General features: G+C 40.0%; 6 protein-coding genes and 1 long non-coding RNA gene across 8 annotated transcripts; 3 read left to right on the plus strand and 4 right to left on the minus strand.

The window, feature by feature from the left end:
- On the minus strand, nucleotides 22-2,199 carry LOC18778803 (pentatricopeptide repeat-containing protein At3g14730). Its single transcript, XM_007212746.2, has one exon. The coding sequence runs from the start codon at nucleotides 2,035-2,037 to the stop codon at nucleotides 148-150; it is 1,890 nt and encodes a 629-aa protein (XP_007212808.1). The 5' UTR covers nucleotides 2,038-2,199; the 3' UTR covers nucleotides 22-147.
- Nucleotides 2,521-9,734, plus strand: LOC18779558 (probable starch synthase 4, chloroplastic/amyloplastic). The gene is made up of 16 exons (XM_007213641.2): nucleotides 2,521-2,949; nucleotides 3,082-3,316; nucleotides 3,396-3,444; nucleotides 3,550-4,648; nucleotides 4,727-4,778; nucleotides 5,243-5,365; nucleotides 5,450-5,525; nucleotides 5,599-5,783; nucleotides 5,916-6,110; nucleotides 6,208-6,279; nucleotides 7,031-7,240; nucleotides 8,153-8,278; nucleotides 8,421-8,570; nucleotides 8,659-8,720; nucleotides 8,818-8,893; nucleotides 9,055-9,734. Exons 1-16 carry the CDS (start codon nucleotides 2,801-2,803, stop codon nucleotides 9,238-9,240), a joined length of 3,045 nt encoding a protein of 1,014 aa, XP_007213703.1. The 5' UTR covers nucleotides 2,521-2,800; the 3' UTR covers nucleotides 9,241-9,734.
- On the minus strand, nucleotides 10,113-11,196 carry LOC18780446 (chlorophyll a-b binding protein of LHCII type 1). The gene has a single exon (XM_007211807.2). The coding sequence runs from the start codon at nucleotides 11,006-11,008 to the stop codon at nucleotides 10,214-10,216; it is 795 nt and encodes a 264-aa protein (XP_007211869.1). The 5' UTR covers nucleotides 11,009-11,196; the 3' UTR covers nucleotides 10,113-10,213.
- Nucleotides 12,208-13,233, plus strand: LOC18778652 (chlorophyll a-b binding protein of LHCII type 1). Its single transcript, XM_007211802.2, has one exon. The coding sequence runs from the start codon at nucleotides 12,283-12,285 to the stop codon at nucleotides 13,078-13,080; it is 798 nt and encodes a 265-aa protein (XP_007211864.1). The 5' UTR covers nucleotides 12,208-12,282; the 3' UTR covers nucleotides 13,081-13,233.
- Nucleotides 13,281-14,737, plus strand: LOC18778647. Of its 2 annotated transcripts, XM_020563165.1 has the most exons (3): nucleotides 13,281-13,397; nucleotides 13,489-14,164; nucleotides 14,637-14,737. In XM_020563165.1, the coding sequence occupies exons 1-2, from the start codon at nucleotides 13,338-13,340 to the stop codon at nucleotides 14,158-14,160; spliced, it is 732 nt and encodes a 243-aa protein (XP_020418754.1). In that variant the 5' UTR covers nucleotides 13,281-13,337; the 3' UTR covers nucleotides 14,161-14,164; nucleotides 14,637-14,737. The 2 variants fall into 2 exon arrangements, with proteins under 2 accessions (XP_020418754.1, XP_020418753.1); XM_020563164.1 differs by lacking the exon at nucleotides 14,637-14,737 and having other exon boundaries at nucleotides 13,489-14,283.
- LOC18778823 (LRR receptor-like serine/threonine-protein kinase FLS2) lies at nucleotides 14,483-18,875 on the minus strand. Its single transcript, XM_020563163.1, is given in 3 exon segments — nucleotides 14,483-14,959; nucleotides 15,472-15,803; nucleotides 15,805-18,875. Coding segments are annotated over 3 exon segments (3,474 nt in total). The 5' UTR covers nucleotides 18,606-18,875; the 3' UTR covers nucleotides 14,483-14,618.
- LOC18780459 lies at nucleotides 19,654-20,590 on the minus strand. Its single transcript, XR_002271283.1, has 2 exons — nucleotides 20,175-20,590; nucleotides 19,654-20,076 (listed from the first exon to the last, which is right to left on the minus strand). It is a non-coding gene; the product is annotated as an uncharacterized LOC18780459 (long non-coding RNA).

Below are 22,484 nucleotides of genomic sequence, written 5' to 3' on the forward strand. Positions count from 1 at the left end.
AAATCATCCAAAACCAAAACATTCACAAGCCATTTCGTATTTGACTTCTAGTCTCCAGTAGCATTCAGCAATTCCAGATGAGAGAGCATTGAAAATGGAAAAATAAAAACATTTGCTATTAAACTGAACTTCAGTACAAATCAAGTTCTAGAAATGAGGCACATATCCATGTTCACGAAGCCGAGCAGTCAATGAGTCCAATTCAGCATAAATAAAGTTTGCTTTAGGATGGGCTCTATCTCCAGTTATAAAAGCATGCACACCATTCTTCAGCTCAATCCAGCTACAGCCTGGTGTCTTCTTCACATTCTGTTGTCTCATTGTGTGTCTAACTTCTGATACCTCCTCGTATCGACCATTCGCTACATAAATATTCGACATCAACACGTAATTACCAGAGTGTCCCGGATCAAGTTCATTCACCTTCTGTGCAGCAACCTCTGCGAGATCCTGATTCCCGTGGAGTCTACACGCTGCTAGTAGTGCCCTCCACACCACAGGATTGGTCTCAATAGGCATTTCTAGCACCAATTCATAAGCCTCCTGCAGATGACCCGCTCGACCAAGCATGTCAACCACACAGGTATAATGCTCAATGTTTGGAACCACGCCATACTTTGACTTCATTTGTCTCAAGAAGTCACGACCTTCTCTCACTAAACCTGCATGGCTGCACGCAGACAAAACCCCAACAAATGATACCTCATCAAGCGGGATTCGGGCCTCACACATATCAGAGAACATATCCAATGCCTTGCTGCCATAGCCGTGCATGCCATAACCCTTGATCATGATGTTCCAGGATGCCACATCCTTATTCCTCATCTTATCAAAAATCATATAAGCATTTCTCATGCTCCCACATTTTGCATACATGTCCATGACTGCATTCGTCATTTGCACATCATCCACATGTTCATTCACATCCTTCTCCAACCCGTTTTTGATCATATAGCCATGAATTTCTCTACCATGCATCAATGCTGCCAGATGAGAGCACACTGGAAGGACCGTCGTGATGGTTACCAAATCAGGAAGAACCCCAGCACTCAACATTCTGTCAAAAAGCCTCAGAGTTCCATCTAGATCGCCACACTGTTCATGCACTGCCATAATTGAGTTCCATGAATATATATCCTTCTCAATCATCATCTCAAAAATCTCCAAGGCATCTCCAATACACTTGCATTTCCCATACATGTCAATTAATGCATTCAAAACCTCAATTCCTGAATCATACCCCATTTTCATTGCAAACCCATGCACTGCTCTCCCATTGTCAAAATCTCCCATCACCGCAAAAATTGACAAGACCCCAGTTACTGTAAATCTACTCGGCACAACCCCTTCCTCACCCATCATCCTGAAGACCACCAAAGCCTCCTCAAGCCGCCCAATCTGTGCAAACCCATTAACCATTGCATTCCAAAGCACAACATCTTTCACAGGCAATTCGTCAAACACTTCTTGTGCCTCATCCATTAACCCCAATTTTAAATACGTATTCACCAAAGCGCTACCAATATAAACATCCAACTCCAACCCAAATTTAACCACCAACCCATGAATCTTCCTAACCTCCAAAACCCCACTACAAGCTCTGATCACACACGGAAACGTAAACTTGTCGGGCACAACACCCGTCAGCCTCATTCTTCTGTAAAACTCAAACCCATGTCTAGCTAGCCCATTTGCAATGAACCCAGCAATGACTGCATTGTAAGCAAACACATTGTGGTCAAGAGATTGATAGTTGAAGGTGGAAACGGCGTCGTCCATTTGGTTGCACTTGGAGTACATGTTGATGAGGCTGGTTATGGACAGAGGGGAGTGAAGGAAGCCATTGGTGAGCATGTAGGCGTGGATTTGCTTGCCCTTTTTGAGGCTCTCGTGGCGAGCACATGCTTGCAATGAGGAAATGCAGGTGGTGAGGTCGTACGAAGACTGAAGAGGCAAATGGGTTGTGGAGTGTGAGGAGGAGGAGCTGAAACAGAGAGAAAAAGATGGTTTCTTGAAGAAGCTGGGGGTTCTGTTCATTTGAAACAGAGTCTGAGTTTGTGGATTGTCTGATCAGCTTTGCTAGCAACATAATCAGTCACTATAAACTTTTCCAAAATTTTAACGTTATTTGTGAAAATGATGTATTTTATATATTTATACCCGATCGATCAAAAAATTATTTAATTTCTCGGGTTTGTAAAACGTTGCTTCCAAGTTCCATAACTCGCAATTTCACTCATTTTTTTCTTCCCTGAACTTTGATCACTCCATAAAATGAAGTAACATGACACATGACAATCTGTTACCTTTTATTTTATTTTATTTTTAAACATGAGTTTTATGTTTTAGTATGAGCTCGAATATAGCAAAAAACACAAAACCTAATTTCCGAATTCTTTTATTTCCTATTAATGATAATTTTTCTATTTTAACGTGATATAAGTTCCAAATTTTGTGGAAGGACCCGCCCAAAATTCACTTTGACCCACACCTCATGACCATTCGATTTCACGGATAAGGTGATGCGCCCAACTTTTCGTATACATTCTACACCGCTCCTGCTTCTAATTTTGTTTTTTTAACAAAACAAAACGGAAAAATGAAAAATGAAAAGAAAAGAAAAAAAAAAAAGAAAGGAAGAAGATTCGAATACTTTCCTTAGACTATAGAGTACCTCTGCTTAGACTTACCCGATTCCTGAGATTACAGAAAACCAGATAGTTCGTTGTGGCAAAGAAATCACTTCTTCTCGTTCTCTCACACAAGGAGCGAGAGGAGAGAGAGATTGTTTTGATCATCAATGGCGGTGAGGCTAACCACCTGGTTCGTGAGCCAGAGGATTAGCATTAGCGGCTCCAGCTCCAACTCCAAGCGCTCAAATTCTAACTCTCGCTTTTCATTTCATTACTCTCCTGCTTCTTCGTGCAAGCTTCGACACCGTAATCTCAGGTACGCTTCCCTCTCTGTCTCTCTCTCTGTGAACTCGTTTGTCGATCACTTTCTTCGAACTTCAATCTGCTTGATCAAGTGATGGTGATGGTGGTGATGATGGTTCTTTTGGTTGGATTTCGACTTGTGCAGTTGCAATTGCGTGAATAAGAGGCAAAAATTGAAGAAGAAAGACGCAGTCGAACAGTCTTCGGCAACTACAGATTTCCAGTTCAATAGCGATGACGACTCTGAATCTGAGAGTGCTTCGGTGGGCATTGTCCCCGTTTTGAATCCAGAAAGCGTCTCTGATGATGAAGCTCACGCTAACAATGCAAACGATTCGATTTCGAATGCTCTAGCTCCGTCTGATCAAACAAATCCTTCGGTAACTCTTCGTCTTTGGCTTTCAGAACTTTTATTTATTTATTTTTTGTTGATAAATTTGATTGCTTCTTGTTTTACAGGCCTATAATACACAGGACTTGGTTGGCATGATAAGAAATGCAGAGAAAAGTAGGATAATGCTCTGCCCTGCTCATGTGGTTTAATTTACTGTTTGTGAGTCTATTTTTATTTGATATATGTATAAATGTATATGTGTATCTTTGTTGGCCATAGATATCCATCTTCTCAACCGAGCTCGGGTTAATGCGCTTCAAGACCTTGACAAGATTCTGGGTGAGAAGGAGGCATTGCAAGGAGAGATGAATGCTTTGGAGATGAAATTGGCAGAGACTGATGCGCGGATCAGAGTAGCTGCCCAGGAAAAAATAAAGGTGGAACTTTTAGGAGACCAGTTGGATAAGATGCAGAATGAGCTGAGGTTAAATGGTGGTGGTGCTGAAAGAGGTGAGGTGGTTGAGATTTTTGAGAATGAAAACGAGCTATTTAATGAAGAAGCCCCTCTGCCATACAGAAATAGCATCAATGCTCTTATGGCCAATCTTAATTCATTGAGATTAGAAAATGTATCCCTGAAGAATGATGTCGAAGAGCTTAGGGAGGAGCTTAGCAATGTGAAGAATACGGATGAACGAGTGGTAATGCTGGAAAAGCAACGGTCGTCTTTAGAGTCTGCCCTGAAGGAGTTGGAGTCTAAACTTTCAGTTTCTCAGGAAGATGTTTCCAAGCTTTCCAATCTCAAAGTTGAATGCAAAGGGTTGTGGGACAAGGTGGAAAATTTGCAGCTGCTGCTAGATAAGGCCACCAAACAGGCAGATCAAGCTATTATAGTGTTACAGCAGAACCAGGAGATTCGAAAAAAGGTTGATAAATTGGAAGAATCTCTTGAAGAAGCTAATGTCTATAAGCAGTCATCAGAAAAGATGCAACAATATAATGAACTAATGCAACAGAAGATAAAACTGATGGAGGAACGGCTTCAAAAATCTGATGAAGAGATACATTCTTATGTTCAATTATATCAAGAATCTGTGGAGGAATTTCAAGATACACTAAATACTCTAAAGGAAGAAAGCAAGAGACGGGCACTTGATGAACCTGTGGATGATATGCCTTGGGAATTTTGGAGTCGTTTATTGCTTATAATTGATGGTTGGTTGTTTGAGAATAAAATATCAATCGATGATGCCAAGGTGTTGAGAGAAATGGTATGGAAGAGAGATCGACGTATTCATGACTCATACATGGCATGCAAGGAAAAGAACGTGCACGAGGCTGTGTCTACATTTCTCAGACTGACGTCGTCACAGACAAGGTATGAACTTTCTAGTATTAGAAATGCAAGGTTTTATGTTTAAGCTGCTGTTTAATCTTTGACTTTGTTGATTTTTAGTCCAGGATTGCATGTCGTTCATATTGCAGCAGAGATGGCACCAGTTGCTAAGGCGAGTTCATCTTGCCTCTATACATTTGTGTCTTCTTTTTTTACTTTATTTTATTAAAAGAATTGAGTGTGATTTCTTAAATGTCAAGCTATAATTACTATTATTACTGCAACTCAGATTTGAGAATTCATCGAACACTATTTGATATTCATATGTGGAAAAAGTACTTTTTTATTTGTATAGGGACATCTCAATGAACTTGCATTTTAGTTTGCCAAACATGCCATAGTTTCAACCTATCTTGGTTCCTACAGGGACCTGCAACTAAAGTCACACCTTTGTTGATGAAGTGGTACATTGTGCGTAATGGATCACTTGTGCAGATTTTACTTTTTCCTTAATCTCTTGTGGCTCTCTTTGAATTAGGAGGATGGTCTATCATTTACTGTGGGGAGGGTAGATTGCTTTTCCATAGTGTTTAATGACATTTTAGAAGTTAATCAAATTTGTTGTTAATTTTACAGGTTGGTGGCTTGGGGGATGTTGTGGCTGGTCTTGGTAAAGCACTGCAGAAGAAGGGGCACCTTGTGGAAATTGTTATTCCCAAATATGACTGCATGCAGTATGATTTTGTTCGTGACCTAAGGGTATGCAGAATATTTATTAATTTGAGCAAAGGTGGTTTTTCTACTTGAGTTTCATAACATTCCTTATAACTTGTTCATATACAGGCCTTAGATGTGGTTTTAGAGTCTTACTTTGATGGTCGACTATTCAAAAGTAAAGTCTGGGTTGGCACAGTTGAAGGTTCGGAATTTGAAAGTTTCTGTTTGCGTGGCATATTTAGCCTTGGATTCTTACTGTAGTGCTGATTATGCAGGTCTCCCTGTTTATTTTATTGAGCCTCTTCATCCTGATAGGTTCTTCTGGAGAGGACAGTTTTATGGAGAACGTGATGATTTTAAGCGATTCTCCTTTTTCAGCCGTGCAGCCCTTGAGTTACTTCTTCAATCTGGCAAGAAACCAGACATAATACACTGCCATGATTGGCAGACAGCTTTTGTTGTATGGACCATTAAGCTTTCATTTTTCTTCCCATGCTCTCCTTTGACCATCTCGATTCTCTCTCTCTCTCTCTCTCTCTCTCTCTCTCTCTCTCTCTCTGTGTTTTGGTGGCTGACTTGTTTCTGTTCTTAGGCTCCACTTTATTGGGATTTATATGCCCCAAAGGGATTGAACTCGGCTAGAATATGTTTTACATGCCACAACTTTGAATACCAAGGGACTGCACCTGCTTCAGAATTAGGATCTTGTGGTCTTGATGTCAACCAGCTAAATAGACCAGATAGAATGCAGGACAACTCATCACATGATAGGATCAATGCTGTTAAGGTATAGCAATTGTTGATTCGTCTATGACCAGCATCTTTTAGGAGTGGACAAAACTTTTCCTGATTCCATTTTCATTTTTACACTTTTTCTATTCAAGGGTGCAGTTGTATTCTCTAATATTGTGACAACAGTATCGCCCACCTATGCGCAAGAGGTTCGGACTGCTGAGGTATGGCTTTTTCCTTGTAATAAGCATCAGATTCAGTTTCAAAATTGGTTGACCCAGCCTATAGTCATTGTTTTCGTTTGACGTTTGATTTTAGAGAATCGAATTACATCACCGGATGAATGTTTTTCTCTCATAAATTGTGTGAATCTCTCTCTCTCTCTCTCTCTCTCTCTCTCTCTCTCTCTCTCTCTTGTATAAATAGTAATCCCGGCACCTTAGAAATATCCACATGAAAGTGTGATTTTGTTTGTGGGTCTGTGTTGAGATGGTGTCAACCTCTTAGGATGGAAGAAAAAACTTTCAAATTGTGCTTTTCTGTGAGAGCTTTGATACAAAAGTCATCAGTTGTTGGACCTCAAGAATTTGGATTCTAATCAAAAGGTTCTTCTTGTTGGATACGCAATATCCCAGTTTATTTCTGTTTTTAGACATTAGTACACATTCTTTTTAGGTAACTTATGTTTACAACAACACTTCACAGACGAGAAAAGAGAATAAAAACTCCTCTTCCCTTTTAACGTAGAAAGCACAGCAGTCTCTGTTTTAAACTATCAGGACATGGTAAAATTAGCATTACGCTACGCATCTTTGAAATTGATTAAGATGCTATGGGTAAAAAGCATAGTTAGCCCAGTATGTTGAGTGTTTGCATCAGTCACATGGTTGCCTGATGTTGCAAGTCATGCTTCCATGTTCTTGGTTATTTTTGAGCTTCGTCTTGTATTATAATAGTTGCTTACTATCATTACAGGGAGGACATGGTCTCCATTCAACACTCAATTTCCATTCTAAAAAGTTCATTGGGATTCTAAATGGTATTGATGCTGATGCGTGGAATCCTGCCACTGATGCGCATCTCAAAGTACAGTACAATGCTAATGATCTTCAGGGAAAAGCAGAGAATAAGGAAGATATAAGGAGGAATCTAGGGCTTTCTTCTGCAGATGTCAGGAGGCCATTGGTAATTATATTTTCTGAACATCAGATAATTAAGCTTGTGATGCAAGCCATCACCATACAGTTCAATTTTTTTTTCTTCTATGAATTGTCAAATTACGCATGATTTTTCTGCTGTTTTAAGTCTAAATATGCAGGCATGATCTCTCACTCAATCCCTTATGTCAATAATAATTTCATAACTTATTCAAGAAATCATACTTGGAAAAATCATATGTGTGAGGAAAAAGCAACATCGGTGATTTGAGATGTATCATGTATCTGTGTTCAGTATATACTATTATTATTATTATTATTATTTTCATAAGACTGTCTTCAGTAAAGATTATAAATTTATGGCCTTCTATTGATTCATCTTCATACTGCATTGATTGGTTAATTGGAGATAAAGTTAATAACTACAGAAACTTGTGTTGTGGATTTTAAATCTTGTATTATTCTCTTTGTTCATACAATTCTTTCTCCCCTTCTGCTGTATCCCAGTAGCTCTGCATGCAGTTCCTTTTGTTTTGTCCCTTTTTTCTCGAGTAGGTGAGAGTAATGCTTTCTTAACAATTCATTTTTGCAATAACCAATGAGTCTTTAGCCTCTTTTTTTCCTGCTTACTTTTTCAAACCCCGTATGTTGTATATAGTGGTATCCATGTTCACTGTTTGATGGTCAGAGCCAGCCATGATGAAGTCAATATTTAAGGCTCTGCAGTTCTTATTTTATCTTTGGTAGTGCTTCAGATATTAAATACTTACCTTACACTGGAGCTTTTGGTTGTCCCATACTCTGCATGTTGGATCATATCTGGCATTCCATATGAAATGGCATCTTTGACATCTGTTATTCTATTTTTGTTGAGCCTGATCAATAATTGGTGAAGCAGCTTGAATTCTTACTTGAAACTGTTTGATCAATCCTTTGATAGGTAGGTTGCATAACGCGATTGGTGCCACAGAAAGGTGTACATCTTATCAGACATGCAATATATCGAACATTGGAGCTCGGAGGACAGTTTGTACTTCTGGGTTCAAGCCCGGTGCATCATATTCAGGCACTGCTCTACCTTTCTTTGTGATATTATATTCTGGCTATGTTTGTTACTGTTAGAATATATTAGGTTTAGTATAATATCATGTTATCATCCTTTCTCTAATCAGTAACTGAAAGGTTTCTTATTGTGTTTTCTATTGTAGAGGGAATTTGAGGGTATAGCAAACCATTTTGAGAATCATGATCATATTCGGTTGATATTGAAGTATGATGATTCTCTTTCCCATTCCATTTTTGCTGCTTCTGATATGTTCATCATCCCATCTATCTTTGAGCCTTGTGGACTTACCCAGGTAAAGTCTGCTCTCTTGCTTGTGAAAAACTTTGAAGCACATTACTCACTACATCTTGCTGTCTTAACTTCTGTTTTTTCTTGTGCAGATGATAGCCATGAGATATGGTTCTATACCCATTGTAAGAAAAACTGGTGGTTTAAATGATAGGTGGGTTCTCAATGCCTGACCTATTTATAGCTTCTACTAATGATTTAGGTTATTCCGTCAAGAGGAACCTTGAATTTCTTAAATTCTTCTTGTGCAGTGTCTTTGATGTCGATGACGACACCATACCTGTTCAGTTTCGGAATGGATATTCATTCTTGAGTGCTGATGAACGGGTAAAGCTTCTACACAAAGATACTTTTCTCTTCTTCTAATCATCTGGCATTGGTGCTCAAGGCTTTGAATTTGATATAAGATCTTTTGCCTCGTCTTTTCCCTTATTTGTCTTGATCTTTCTCCACTTTAGTAATTGTGCCCTGGCTTGGAATGTGGACAGGGAGTAAACGGTGCTTTGGAACGTGCATTTGACCTCTATACGAGAAAGCCCGATAGTTGGCAGCAGCTAGTTGAGAAGGTCATGAATATGGATTTCAGTTGGGACTCTTCGGCATCACAGTACGAAGAACTCTACTCAAAGTCCGTGGCCAGAGCAAGGGCAGCAGCTCGCACTCAAGCAATATGATAGTTTGCTAAGCTAGGCATTCGCATGCTTTATTTTGTGGCACAAATTTGGCTTCGACTTTGATAATCTGGGGCTCAGACTGATATGGACGATATAATGAAACAAGTAGCGAGAATGTCATCCTTATAAGTTCTGCAAATCCGGCAAGGGTTCAATGCTTGAAGCTGCAGAGGTGGTTTTAACAGTCGCTGTGCCTTCGTCCAAATGGTTCATTCTTTACATTTGATCACCAATTATTTGTTCATAAAACGAGTTCTAGTTGTTGTATACTAATTATTAGTCTCTTAATTTGTTTGTTTATAATGACCCGTGTATATCTTCCAGTCACGGATGTGCCTTTTCTTTTAGGCTTCCACACACTAAGAACAAACTTGGATGTAATACATTAGGACTGTATATATCTCTAAGCAAAATACGGCCGAGATATGAGAAAATAAAGAGTCAAAATCATCTTCATTTTGAGCAATATTTTATTTATGGTAGCTTCGTTTGAATGCTTCAATCTTTTCTTCTTGTAACTTTTTATATCATTTTCTTTACTAAATGCAAAATTCGAGTAGCTGATAGGCTTGCCATAGCATGCGTATTAAACTTGGTACATGTGGATTTTTGGGTTGTAAGGTTTTAGGTGACTCTGCATACAACTGCATAAGCTCATAATCTCCCCTCTAATTTAGAGTATCGCTTGTACTGAAAAATAAACATTAAGTTTTGTATAAAGTAAGCGATTGGAAAAATATTTGTTTCTTTGTTTCTTCATAGTTAGAAAGTGATTGCACATCTTCATTTTAACTTCAAGTATCCTTTTACTTATTATTTATGGGCAATAAGTGATTAGTTGCTCACCAAAATAAAAATCGAAAATAAACGCATTTTTAACTAAGAAAGTTCAAGTCATGTTTTCTATTACTTCGAAACAAATTTACATCACCAACAACAGTCTCCAAACAAAAGAAGAAAACAATTTTCCAGCTCACTTTCCGGGGACAAAGTTAGTGGCATAGGACCAGGCGTTGTTGTTGACTGGGTCTGCAAGGTGGTCAGCAAGGTTCTCCAATGGTCCCTTTCCGGTGACAATGGCCTGGACAAAGAAGCCGAACATGGAGAACATGGCCAATCTACCGTTCTTGAGCTCCTTCACCTTGAGCTCAGCAAAAGCCTCTGGGTCATCAGCAAGGCCCAATGGGTCAAAGCTTCCACCTGGGTAAAGTGGGTCAGTTATCTCTCCAAGTGGCCCACCAGCAATTCTGTATCCCTCAACTGCACCCATCAACACAACTTGGGTAGCCCAGATGGCCAAGATGCTTTGGGCATGGACCAAGCTAGGGTTGCCCAAGTAGTCAAGACCGCCCTCGCTGAAGATTTGGGCTCCGGCCTTGAACCACACGGCTTCACCGAACTTGACACCGTTGCGGGCCAAGAGCTCAGGGAAAACGCACCCAAGAGCTCCTAGCATGGCCCATCTGGAGTGGATCACCTCAAGCTCACGGTTCTTGGCGAAGGTCTCTGGGTCAGCTGAAAGCCCAGCAGTGTCCCAGCCATAGTCACCAGGGAACTCACCAGTTAGGTAACTTGGGGGCTCACCAGAGAATGGGCCCAAGTACTTAACTCTGTCTGGGCCGTACCATGGGCTTCCAGAGGAAACTTGCTTGGCCCCAGTTTTCCTCATGGAGACTCTTCCGTTGCCGAAAAGCTCGGTGGCTCCCGGAGCAAGTTGCACGGCCTTGCCGGCGAATGTTGGGGAAGACAGAGCCATGGAAGCAGCCATTGCAAAACTAATGTGATATAAGTGGAAGGAAAGGCAATTAGAAGAGGAGAGGAGGATGATGGGTGGTTGTGATTGGGCTTCATGGGCTTAAATAGGACAGGTTCCTTATCCTATGAGATCAATTGCTAAATCCCCATTGGTTGTGACATTTTGAAGCTTGATTTCCTTTGTCTAGTTGGCACCTCTACCACCACTTAACAATCGTTGGATTTTTCAGCGTCTAGTTTGTAGCAGACTGGTGTATCAAAAAATCTTAGAAATGTGCACCACTAGTTGGTCCAATCGGGCACTGCCACTTGACCAATTGGATAGGCTTTCCGTGCTTGGAGATGGTAGAGGATATCCTCTGTAGGGCCAAACCCTAATTCTACCAGGCAAATGTACACTTCCACATTTCCAACAATCTTGACCACTCAGATAACTGCATGCATAGGTAGCCATGGGAATTTTCAAAATAACCTTTTTGTTTGAAGTTCATTTTACTTTAAACAAAGAGCAAATATCAACGGTCAGATTATCATTTGCTTTCAGTGAAAGAATTTTTTGGATGAACACATCCAAAGCTTAATTTAATCTGTTTCAAGTGAAGGTGAGTTTGAGAAGTGGACCAAGATCAAATTTTACAATATTCTTTTGCCTTCTGCAGAGATATTTTGTTCTGAGAGCCTGCCTGCCATTCAAATTTGCTTCAACTTTCTTTTTTTTCTTTCTAAATGTGAAATTTTCACTCCCTTTTTACCATACCAGTAAATACATTGGACCGTTGAGCCAACTGGGGTTGTGCCACAGTGGTTTTCAAGGCCCCGTTCCCCTGTGGCACCCGGGTTCGAAACTTGTAGTGTGCAATCTTGAGGAACCCAACCCAATAATTTACTCTCCCTCCCCCTCCCTATCGTTTGACCAAAAAAGAAAAATTACTACAGTAAAATATCATATTAAGTGGACCAAGCTTATAGATTTTTTTTCAAGATTTTTTCTAAAGAGAGAGCTTCCAATCTTGTGGTGGAGTGCAACCCAACAACGTGGAGAAACCATATTGGCTAGCCAAGGAAATGAATCCGACGACTTGGATGCATGAGAGCGTGCCATGTGGGCAAACAAAAACAAACACAAAATCTTGAAGGCCAATGAGATTTAAGCTTTAGATAGCATAAGATAAGGAGCTTGGATATCAGCCCACTATTATTAATACGTACCAAATCAACCACCATCAATCACACCACTCTCAAACTTCAACTATCAAAGCTAATCAAACTCAATTCTCTCATTCGGTCATGGCTGCCTCCACTATGGCTCTCTCTTCCCCCACATTCGCCGGCAAGGCCGTGCAACTTGCTCCGGGAGCCACCGAGCTTTTCGGCAACGGAAGAGTCTCCATGAGGAAAACTGGGGCTAAGCAAGTTTCCTCTGGAAGCCCATGGTACGGCCCAGACAGAGTTAAGTACTTGGGCCCATTCTCTGGTGAGCCCCCAAGTTACCTAACTGGTGAGTTCCCTGGTGACTATGGCTGGGACACTGCTGGGCTTTCAGCTGACCCAGAGACCTTCGCCAAGAACCGTGAGCTTGAGGTGATCCACTCCAGATGGGCCATGCTAGGAGCTCTTGGGTGTGTTTTCCCTGAGCTCTTGGCCCGCAACGGTGTCAAGTTCGGTGAAGCCGTGTGGTTCAAGGCCGGAGCCCAAATCTTCAGCGAGGGCGGTCTTGACTACTTGGGCAACCCTAGCTTGGTCCATGCCCAAAGCATCTTGGCCATCTGGGCTACCCAAGTTGTGTTGATGGGGGCAGTTGAGGGATACAGAATTGCTGGTGGGCCACTTGGAGAGATAACTGACCCACTTTACCCAGGTGGAAGCTTTGACCCATTGGGCCTTGCTGATGACCCAGAGGCTTTTGCTGAGCTCAAGGTGAAGGAGCTCAAGAACGGTAGATTGGCCATGTTCTCCATGTTTGGTTTCTTTGTCCAGGCCATTGTCACCGGAAAGGGACCATTGGAGAACCTTGCTGACCACCTTGCAGACCCAGTCAACAACAACGCCTGGTCCTATGCCACTAACTTTGTCCCCGGAAAGTGAGTGAGAGAGTGTGAAGACAAGTTGTGATGTGACCTCAATTGAGTGTTGGATTGGCATTTGTTGATGTTGTAGATTGTGAGTGCAGAAAAATGTGAATTATTATATATGTAATGCTGATGTTGAATGGAAGTAAATTTCTTATTTTTTTCTCACCATCTGTTATTTTATTTCTTGTCTCCTTTTCATTCTGCACTAAATAATTGTCTTCATCATGTGCTGAAAATCGAAAATTGAAAATTGAAACGACATACTCTGAAATGGGAGATGCGCGACCACCAGCGTCTCTGCATTCCAATTTCTTCTCCTCCCTAAAGCAGGTTAATTTATTTCTCTGTTTCCCAGATTTTATTTTTTATTTTGGTTTCTTGGTGTGAATTTGTTTTTATTTTCTCGGAATTAATTCCATAGGTTGAGAAGAGGCTGAAACTAGAGAACCCATCTCAAAAATCCACTATCTCACCGTCACCACTGCCAGAAAACAGCAAGTTATTAACTGAAGATTCACTAAGTTCACCCTTATACCTCCACTTGGACCAACCCAGCAACAATCACAGCTCAAACACACTGCAAGATAGCAGTGAACCCCCTCAAGCATTCCTCTCATGCTCCCCTCTTTTCCCACCAACCCAAGAAAACCCACCTCAACCCAATGCCCTGCATCACTCCACGACCATCAATGACACTGAAGCCAGCTCAGTCAATGATATTGAACAGTTAATTCAACTCTTGGGTTTATCTCATTGTCAAGAAGTAGAGGAAGAAAGGGCTGGTTTGGAATTGAAGGGTGGTGATGGTAGTGGTTTTGGTGGTAATTCTTGTCATTGTGAAGGTGGGTTTTATGAAAAGATTGTTGGGGTGAAAGGGCCAAAGTGTGGGAAAGAAGTGGAGAGGTTGGAAGGTTGGATTAACTACTTTTTGAATGGTGGTGGGGAGGGGAGCATTGAGCCTTTCAGGTTGGCACATTTGCTTTTGGGTAAAGCTGCTTTTGTTTCTGAAGGTGCTGATCATGGTTTTGGAGGCTTGGAATTCCCTTCAACTATTGGGGATTTTTTGCTCAATGATCCACCCCCAACAGATTGATAAGGCAACAAATCTTTCTTCATTTTCTTATTACCTGTCTTAAATTGTTAGTGTTTCTGCATAAATCAACTTTATGTAAAGGATATTTACAATGATAATATCTGCAGAATTTCTTCATAAAAAGTGGTTATGTGACCCCTTTTTCCTGACAGTGGTTTGATTGTGTTCGTAAGGTTGTGGTTGCAAGCAATGATTAAGTGAAAGATATAATCTTTCTTCATCAAATTTGGATTATTTCTTTTTAATGCTTCCAACCCAATTTTCATTAGAAAAGGGTTGTTTTGGTATCTAACTGTCGGACAAGAATTGATGCTACAAAACATTCTGAAAATTGAATTTGATAAGACAACATTATTCTTCCATTTTTCCATCTCTGATACAGCATTACAACTTTGATATTCTACCCTGATGATTCAACATTCATAGTACTGTGAAATATAATCACCATGGTTGCTGTACTAATTTTCCTTTTTCAGCTTCAAAAGAGTAGACAGCACCTCATTCATGTTAGGTCGGTTGTCAGGATTTGGGTTGGAGCAAACCAAGGCTAGCTTAAGCAGCTCTTCTGCAATTTCCTCCTGTTCCTTGGAGATATTTGAGGCTAGCATAGGGTCCAGAACTTGACGAATATTCTTCATTCCATTTGCAAGGGCTTTCTCCACAAGTTGGTGCAAGCTCACTGGGAGCCCATGCTCTTCCATGAGTCCTGTTGGCCTCTGTTTTGTCAAGAACTCCATCACTATTATACCAAAGCTGAATACGTCTACCTTAGTCGTGACTTTCCTCATGTATGCAAACTCTGCAGAGACATGTAATAAGCAGGTCGGTATCATTGAAAGTGATAACATTGTAAGTTTCAGACAGATTAAAGTTGGAAATAAGGGCAAAACTCTAGAAGGAGAAAGACATATGTAAGGCATCTGCTTTAAATGTTATTAGTGTTAAATTAGCCAAAAGTTTTTTCAAATGAGGGTGAGAAAGGCACAAACTGCATTAGATGATATCTGAGTTGCAAATGACTTTGGTCTGTAATAGAACTGGAGGTTGTAAAGCAAACGCAGGAAAGTTCTTCATAGTAAATTGAAAAGAAAAGGGCCAGCTTAAGTTTTTTTTTATTTTTTATTTTATAGCATTTGACTGCATATCTGCATGCACACTATCCGCATATAAAATATAAGAAGAGGATCCTACTTTATCTTTTCACAAGTAGCTAGCAGAACCCTGCACATACATAAGGAAATGACTGCAACAATGAAGAGAGAGAATAATGGAGGAAAGTTTTGTAATTGAGAAGAGCCAGCAAGAGGTCACCTGGTGCCAAGTAGCCAATTGTGCCTTCGAAAGCTGATGCTGAGGAACGGTTACTCCCATCCTGGAGATGAACTCCCAACATTCTAGCTGTCCCAAAATCACTCACATGGGCCTCCCAGTCACCGTCCAGAAGGATGTTAGAAGGCTTCAAGTCGCAATGAACAATGGGAGAGCCATAACCTGAATGCAAGTAATCCAATCCACTTGCCATGGAAATTAAAACGTTGATTCTCTCAGATAGTATCCATCTCCCCTGGTTCACCTCATCTTCATGTATAACGCTCTCCAGGTTCCCATTCTCCATGTATGTCAGAACTAAGGCCTTTAATCCTGCTCTCCCATGCATAGCCAAGTACCTTCACCAAATTCCTATGCCTCAGTTGGCAAAGTGTCTTGATTTCTCTATTGAAGCATTTATCAGATTCAACAGAGAACTGATGCAGATTCAATCTCTTTATAGCTACTATCTGCCCATCTTCTAGTCTACCCTTGTACACAGTGCTCAAACTGCTTGCACCGAGAATATTATCCTTGCTGAAGAAATCAGTGGCAGTTTCTAAATCCTTTTGATCAAACCTCTTGAGCGGCAATGCTGAAGTGTACTCATATTCAGGATTCTCAAGCTTTTTAGATCCACGCAAGTTGCTGAATCGGTTGAGGATAAGAATAATGAACACTAGAACTAGAATTATGGAAACAGATCCAAGCAACAACAGAATAAACTTGGTTTTCTTGGACAGCTGGTGTGAACTTCTCTTGCATGCCTTGAGAAATTTGTTTCCACAGAGATCTGGGTTTCCTACCAAGCTGGATGCATTTATTCGTCTGAATATTCCAGTGTCTGGAACATGGCCTTCAAGTTGATTGAAAGAGAGGTTTAAGTGTTTCAAGGTGGAACTATTGGCAAAGCTCTCAGGGATTTTGCCACTCAGATGATTTTGAGAAAGATCGAGGGAGCTAAGATGCTTCAGGTTTGCCAATTTTTCCAGGATTTGACCATCTAAGTTGTTCCTTGAAAGGTTCAAGCTTGTGAGGATGTCCATCTGATCAAAAGCTTCAGCTGGAAGTGAACCAGAAAGTTTGTTCCCTGAAAGATCAAGAGAGAACAAGTTCTTGCAGCCTTCAATTGCTCTGGGAATGGTCCCTGTAAGATTATTGTTGGAAATGTCAATGGATTGTACCATTTCCAACATACCGAGCTCATCTGGAATGGTGCCAGTCAAGAAATTGTATGAAAAGTTCAAATATATCTGCATGCTTCGCATGGCTGAGACCACAGGCCCAGGAATGGATCCTGAGAGATTATTGTGAGAGAGATCCAGTGTTGTCAGTCGATTAAGGTGAGCCATGCTTTCTGGAATGTAGCCATTGAACATGTTATGCTGGAGGTTTAAGTATGAAAGCAACTCAAGTTTTGAGATATTAACTGGAATTGGTCCAGCCAGTTTGTTGTGCTGCAACTCGAGATTGGCTAGCTGTTTTAGTTCAAAAATTTTCTCAGGTATTGCTCCTTCTAAAGCATTGTGGTCCAGGGAAAGCCCTTGGAGGCTAGAGAGCTTAGATAGCTGTGGTGGAACTGGACCTGAGAAGCTATTCTCAGCAAGTGAAAGGACGATAAGTTGGCTTAATTGTCCAATTTCTGGTGGAATGGGTCCGGCAAATGAATTTGAGAAGGTTCTCAGAATCCTGAGATTGGAGAGTTTTCCAATTCCTGGTTTCAGCAAACTGCTGAAGTTGTTCCGGGACAAATCTAGAGTGGCCAGACTTGTGCAATTGAAAAGGTCATCGGGGATTTCCCCAAACATTTTATTTGATCCAACAGAAAAGAAAGTAAGATTTGGCAACTGCCACAGACCCTCAGGAATTTTCCCAGTTATTCTGTTGTAAGCTAAGCTTATAACTAGAAGCTGGGTACAGTTTACAATACTAGATGGAATGGATCCCTCAAGAAGGTTACGGTTCATGGTCAGGTTTTTCAGATTATAAAGCATCCCTATATTCGATGGAAGTTCCCCTGTTAAGAAATTGATGCTCATTGACAAATATGTTAGATTTGCCAAGTTTGTCAGGGATGAAGGGATCTCTCCAGTAAACTTATTGGAATGCATGGTCAACACTTGTAATGATCTTAAAGATCCAAGCTCAGATGGTATAGTCCCAGTTAACTCATTTTCTGAAACTCCTAAATGGGTTAACGACTTCAGCTGAAAAATGGAAAGTGGGATTGTGGAATTTAGCCTATTCTTGTACAATCTCAATGTTTCTAAGTGCACCAAATTTCCAAGCTCAGAAGGAATGCCTCCGGTGAACTGATTGACATAGAGTTCAAGGTTAAAAAGCTTCTTACAACGACCTAGTTCAGGAGGAATGTTCCCGACAAAGGAATTCTGAAACAATAAAAGTGATTCTAAATTTGACAAGTTCCCTAGCTCCCTGGGCAGTACACCTGACAACCGGTTTTGACTCAAATCAAGAGCTTGCAAAACTCCCAACTTTCCAATGGAAGCAGGTATCGAGCCTACCAATCTGTTGCCAAATGCTACAAAAATCTGAAGATTAACAAGATTTCCTATGTTTGGTGGGATTTTTCCTGTGATATTATTAAAAATGACACCAAAGGCTGACAAGTTTTTGCAGTTGCAAATGCTCTCTGGGATGCTTCCAGTCAAAGAATTATCACCTAAATCTATTTGTTGAAGATTTCTAAGGTTGCCTAGTTCTGACGGAATTGGACCCGAAAGAGCATTTTCATACAAGATAAGTTCAGAAAGTTGGGAGCAAAGTCCCAGCTCAACTGGAATATGTCCAGTGAATGAATTCGAAGTTAAGTCAAGAACCTGGAGGCCTGAAACGTTTCCAAGGAAGGGTGATATCTGCCCTTTGAGCTGCTTATCAACCAGAGAAATTGAAATGACATGATTTGTGGAAGGGTCACAGACAACACCAGACCAGTTGCAGTGATGATTTGAATCTGATGTCCAATCTGCAAGTGCTCCATAAGGGTCACTGGTGATGGATTTCTTGAATGCCTTCAAAGCCTCAACTTCAAGTTCCAAGCTTGGCTGAGCTGATAGAGCAGTAAATAGAGCAGAACAGACTAGGACTATGACCAAACTGAATCTTTGAGACAACATTTGTAATAGATAAAGCCTTTTGGATAATTGAGGATGAAGCCTTTATATACAAAGCTTTAAGTTTAACTGATCAATGGTCCCCACAAAAGCTAGTGTGGACTCATTAATCATCAAGTCCAATCGTCAAACAATGATCAAAGGAATTTATTTGAAGTAGAATTTGACTTTGAACTCAACCCAACATCCCCTAAGTATAAAAATCCAGAAAAGCTAGTTGCTTGCCCACCAACCATGATGGCATATATCAAAGAAAAATAAAAGATATCTCAATTCAAATCAAAATTAAGTTGATAACGTTCCTTTTCATTCTGCCACTTAAATACAAAGACTTGTGATTGGGGACTGGACTGGCTGTAGGGAGTGTGAATTCTCCCTTCTCAACTCTGTAAAGTGTGCTATTCTGGTTTTTTGTGGCTAGTGGCCATACGCGGTTTCAACCATACAGTGTGCCCATTATGCACAACTTGCATATAAAAACACCAGAGTAATGAGTTGGCTTATCTTTGAAGTTGTTTTTGGTGTGCTGAAAAGATGAGCACAAGAAGTAGAGTGTACAGAACAGAGAATGGATGAGCATAGCAGAAAATGACATTGAATTGAAGATTGAGATTCTCTAAAGTCAAGCATGGCAGTCACAGCTGTCTTTTGGAGTCTTGTTGATAAGGAGGGTAAGCATGCATGTTGCAAAATGTGCTGGTTTTTATTATATATATTTATTGAAAATTGCACCGTGGTCATATAATCTCTGATTATATACAATCCACATTAACTTTTGGGTGTTAATAGTATTATTATATAAAAACAAATTGGATTAGATGAGTCAACAAAGTTGCAAATGAACTTCAGTCTATGATAGTGCTTTTTTTTTTTGGTTGTAAAATCAGTGCTGCAATGTATTAGCATCCATCAGCAAAACCCAGAGAGTATATGTTTTGCACATAAAATTCTGTCATGGACGCCTATGCTCTTACTTATATTGCTTGTAAGTAAGGTAATCGTGGAGGAACAAATGGGGTTTTCCACCATATGAAGACAGAAGAAGAAAAGATTAGTGGAGAAAGGCAACTCTTTATGACAAATTAATGCAGTCTTTTCAGATCGAAAACAACAAGAAAACGGATCCAAAACAAAAAAACAAAACAACTAGAAAAACAAAGGCTGCACTCCAGCACAGTCATTCAAAAACTTAATCTTGATTTTATTGAGTGTGACAACAACATCTTGCATCCTCTCTTTTGGAAATTCTGCGGAACGAGCTAGAGCTAATCTCACATAATGGATGATAAGCAATCCCTCTTGCTCACAAAATCCTGATCTTCCTCTGTCCCAAATAAATCGGCATCCGCAACTTCAACTATTTCAGCATCTGGAAACAAGGAATTTGCAATCCATATCAACAAACATCTCATCTGTTGGCTTCCTTTTTGTGAAAGTCTCCATCAGTACAACACCGAAACTATACACATCCCCCCTTAGTCATATATGTCGAAAAAGAAATTAGAAACTGACCTTCCTCATAATTAAGGACATCATATATAAAATTGATAAGTAAATTACTAAGTATATTACCTGGAGCCATATACCCAATTGTGGCTAGGGTCATAGAATCTCCTCCACCTAAGAGTCTTGCAGGGCCAAAATCAGCAACATGTGCAACCATATCATCATCTAGTAGTATATTGCTTGGCTTCACATCACAGTGGGGTTTAAATAGAAAATCTCTTTACCATTGACTTGGTATTGAAGAAGTAAAATGAAGATGCCGTGGACGTCTTCTTTTGTGAATTACAGCAGGAACTGTGTTCGATTGGTGGTGTTCTTCCGCGTCATACTGTAGTTTCATTCATTTTGGTGAGATCATACTCTCCCTATATTGCTGTTTTTGGTTCTTCATTTGCTTCACTCAAGTTAGCTTTGCCTAAGTTTAAGAAATGGGTGTAAAAATTGAAACTTGATGGACAAATTAGCTCCAGCATTTCCTTTTTCATCTGTGCTTGCTGCCAAGACTTTTAAAGGAAAAATATAACTGCTTGGTTTTTTTAGGTGTTTTTATTTTTTTGGTTATCATAAAACAAAAACAGATGAACTGAAGTAGTTTCCTTTAGACAAATAATGTTTTAATTTTTGGGACAAAATGACGTTTCAGTACTTAATTATCAATGTAACATTTGTTATACAGTTCTGTAATATATTTACTACAGTTCTGTAATATATTTACATAGTATAGCCGCGCGGCTACACTACGCAACACGCGGGTGCCGGTATTTTTTCACAATAGTATAGCCGCGCGGCTATAATCGGGTAATTTTTTTATTTGTAAAATTAATATAGCCGTGCGGCTATACTTGTTTTAAAAATTAGATCTGTTTTTTATTCATAAATAGTATAGCCGTGCGGCTTTACGCGGGTAATTTTTAGCCAGGGTCATGGTTTGGGTGATAGGATCTCCTCCATCAAAGAGTCTTGCAATGCCGAAATCAGCAACTTGTGCAACCATATCATCATCTAGTAGTATATTGCTTGGCTTCACATCACAATGGACAACATGTTTTGAATAACCTTGATCACGATGAAGGTAGTTCAAATGAGAGTTTTGAGAGTACAGCCACTTGTCAAGGCTCCCATTAGGCATGTATTGCAGTACCAGTTGGAATTTCTCCATAGAATCTGTTGAAAGACAAATTCAGAAATCTGAGACGCAAGAGTTCTTCTAGAGACTTTGGAATCAGTCCAGAGAGATTGTTTTTGGATAAAACCAAGTCTTCTAGGCTTAACAATTCCCCAAATGAACTAGAAATGAAATAGTTCCTTCTAAATTATTACTTTCCAAGGAGAGTTGAACCAAACTTTTAAGACCCCCAATGCTGCATGGTATGCTGCTACCTGATAATTGGTTGTTTGATAAATCCAGAGTTGTGACGACTTTCAATTTTCCAATATCTTCTGAGAGAGATCCATTTAGAAGATTGTATGATAACAAATTGATGGAATTAGATGGAATTGTGGAAGTTAACAAATTGGACTGTATTATCAGATATCTTAGTGCTGCTACATTACCCAAGCAGGAAGGTATAGAACCAGAGAGTTTATCACCATCCAAACGTAATTCATTTAGCCTTTCCAGTTGACAAAGTTCATATGGGATGTCTCCATGCAACTTGTTACCATCCAAATACAAACCTTGTAGATTTCTAAGTCTTCTCACAAAAGACTCAATTGATTGTTTCCCAAGTCTAAGAATATCAAGCTGCTCAAGTTGTCGATATCATCCGGAATGTTACCCCTCATGCTGCAATTTCTAATTCCCAGATTACTAAGTGATGTAGAGAGATTTCCAAAGGAAACAGGAAGAGTGGCGTTTAATAGATTATCTGTCAAGGTGAAGGTCTGCAAATTTGTAAGATTAATGGCCAAACAAGAAAGGAAGTTTGCTTCTGGAGTTGAAGTATCAATGGTCAAATTATTTGTGTGCAATTTAAGAATCTCAAGGTTTGTCAAGGCACAGAGCGTGCTAGGAATAAACCCACTAAATGAGTTGTATCCAATGTCTAGCCCCCAGAGCTTAGAACTATTGGAGATAAACTTGGGGATTGCTCCACTGAGTTTATTAGCTCCTACATAAAGCTCTTGTAGCTCTTGAACCCCAAGGCCTATGTCTGGGAGTGTACCTGAGAACTGATTTTTGAGTTGGCGAAATTATTGTTATCCTGGACATATTGCAGATTGTGGATGGGATTTGGCCATTGAGATTATTATCACCGAATGAAAAAACCTCTAGATTTGTTGAAGATCACTAATCTCATATGGTATTGTACCTGCCACAATTTACAAATTAACGAAAATTGAACATTTGACTAAAATCGGCATCTAAAGTAAACC

The sequence above is a fragment of the Prunus persica genome, chromosome G4 (assembly GCF_000346465.2).
Source record: "Prunus persica cultivar Lovell chromosome G4, Prunus_persica_NCBIv2, whole genome shotgun sequence".
Classification (NCBI taxonomy): Eukaryota; Viridiplantae; Streptophyta; class Magnoliopsida; order Rosales; family Rosaceae; genus Prunus; species Prunus persica.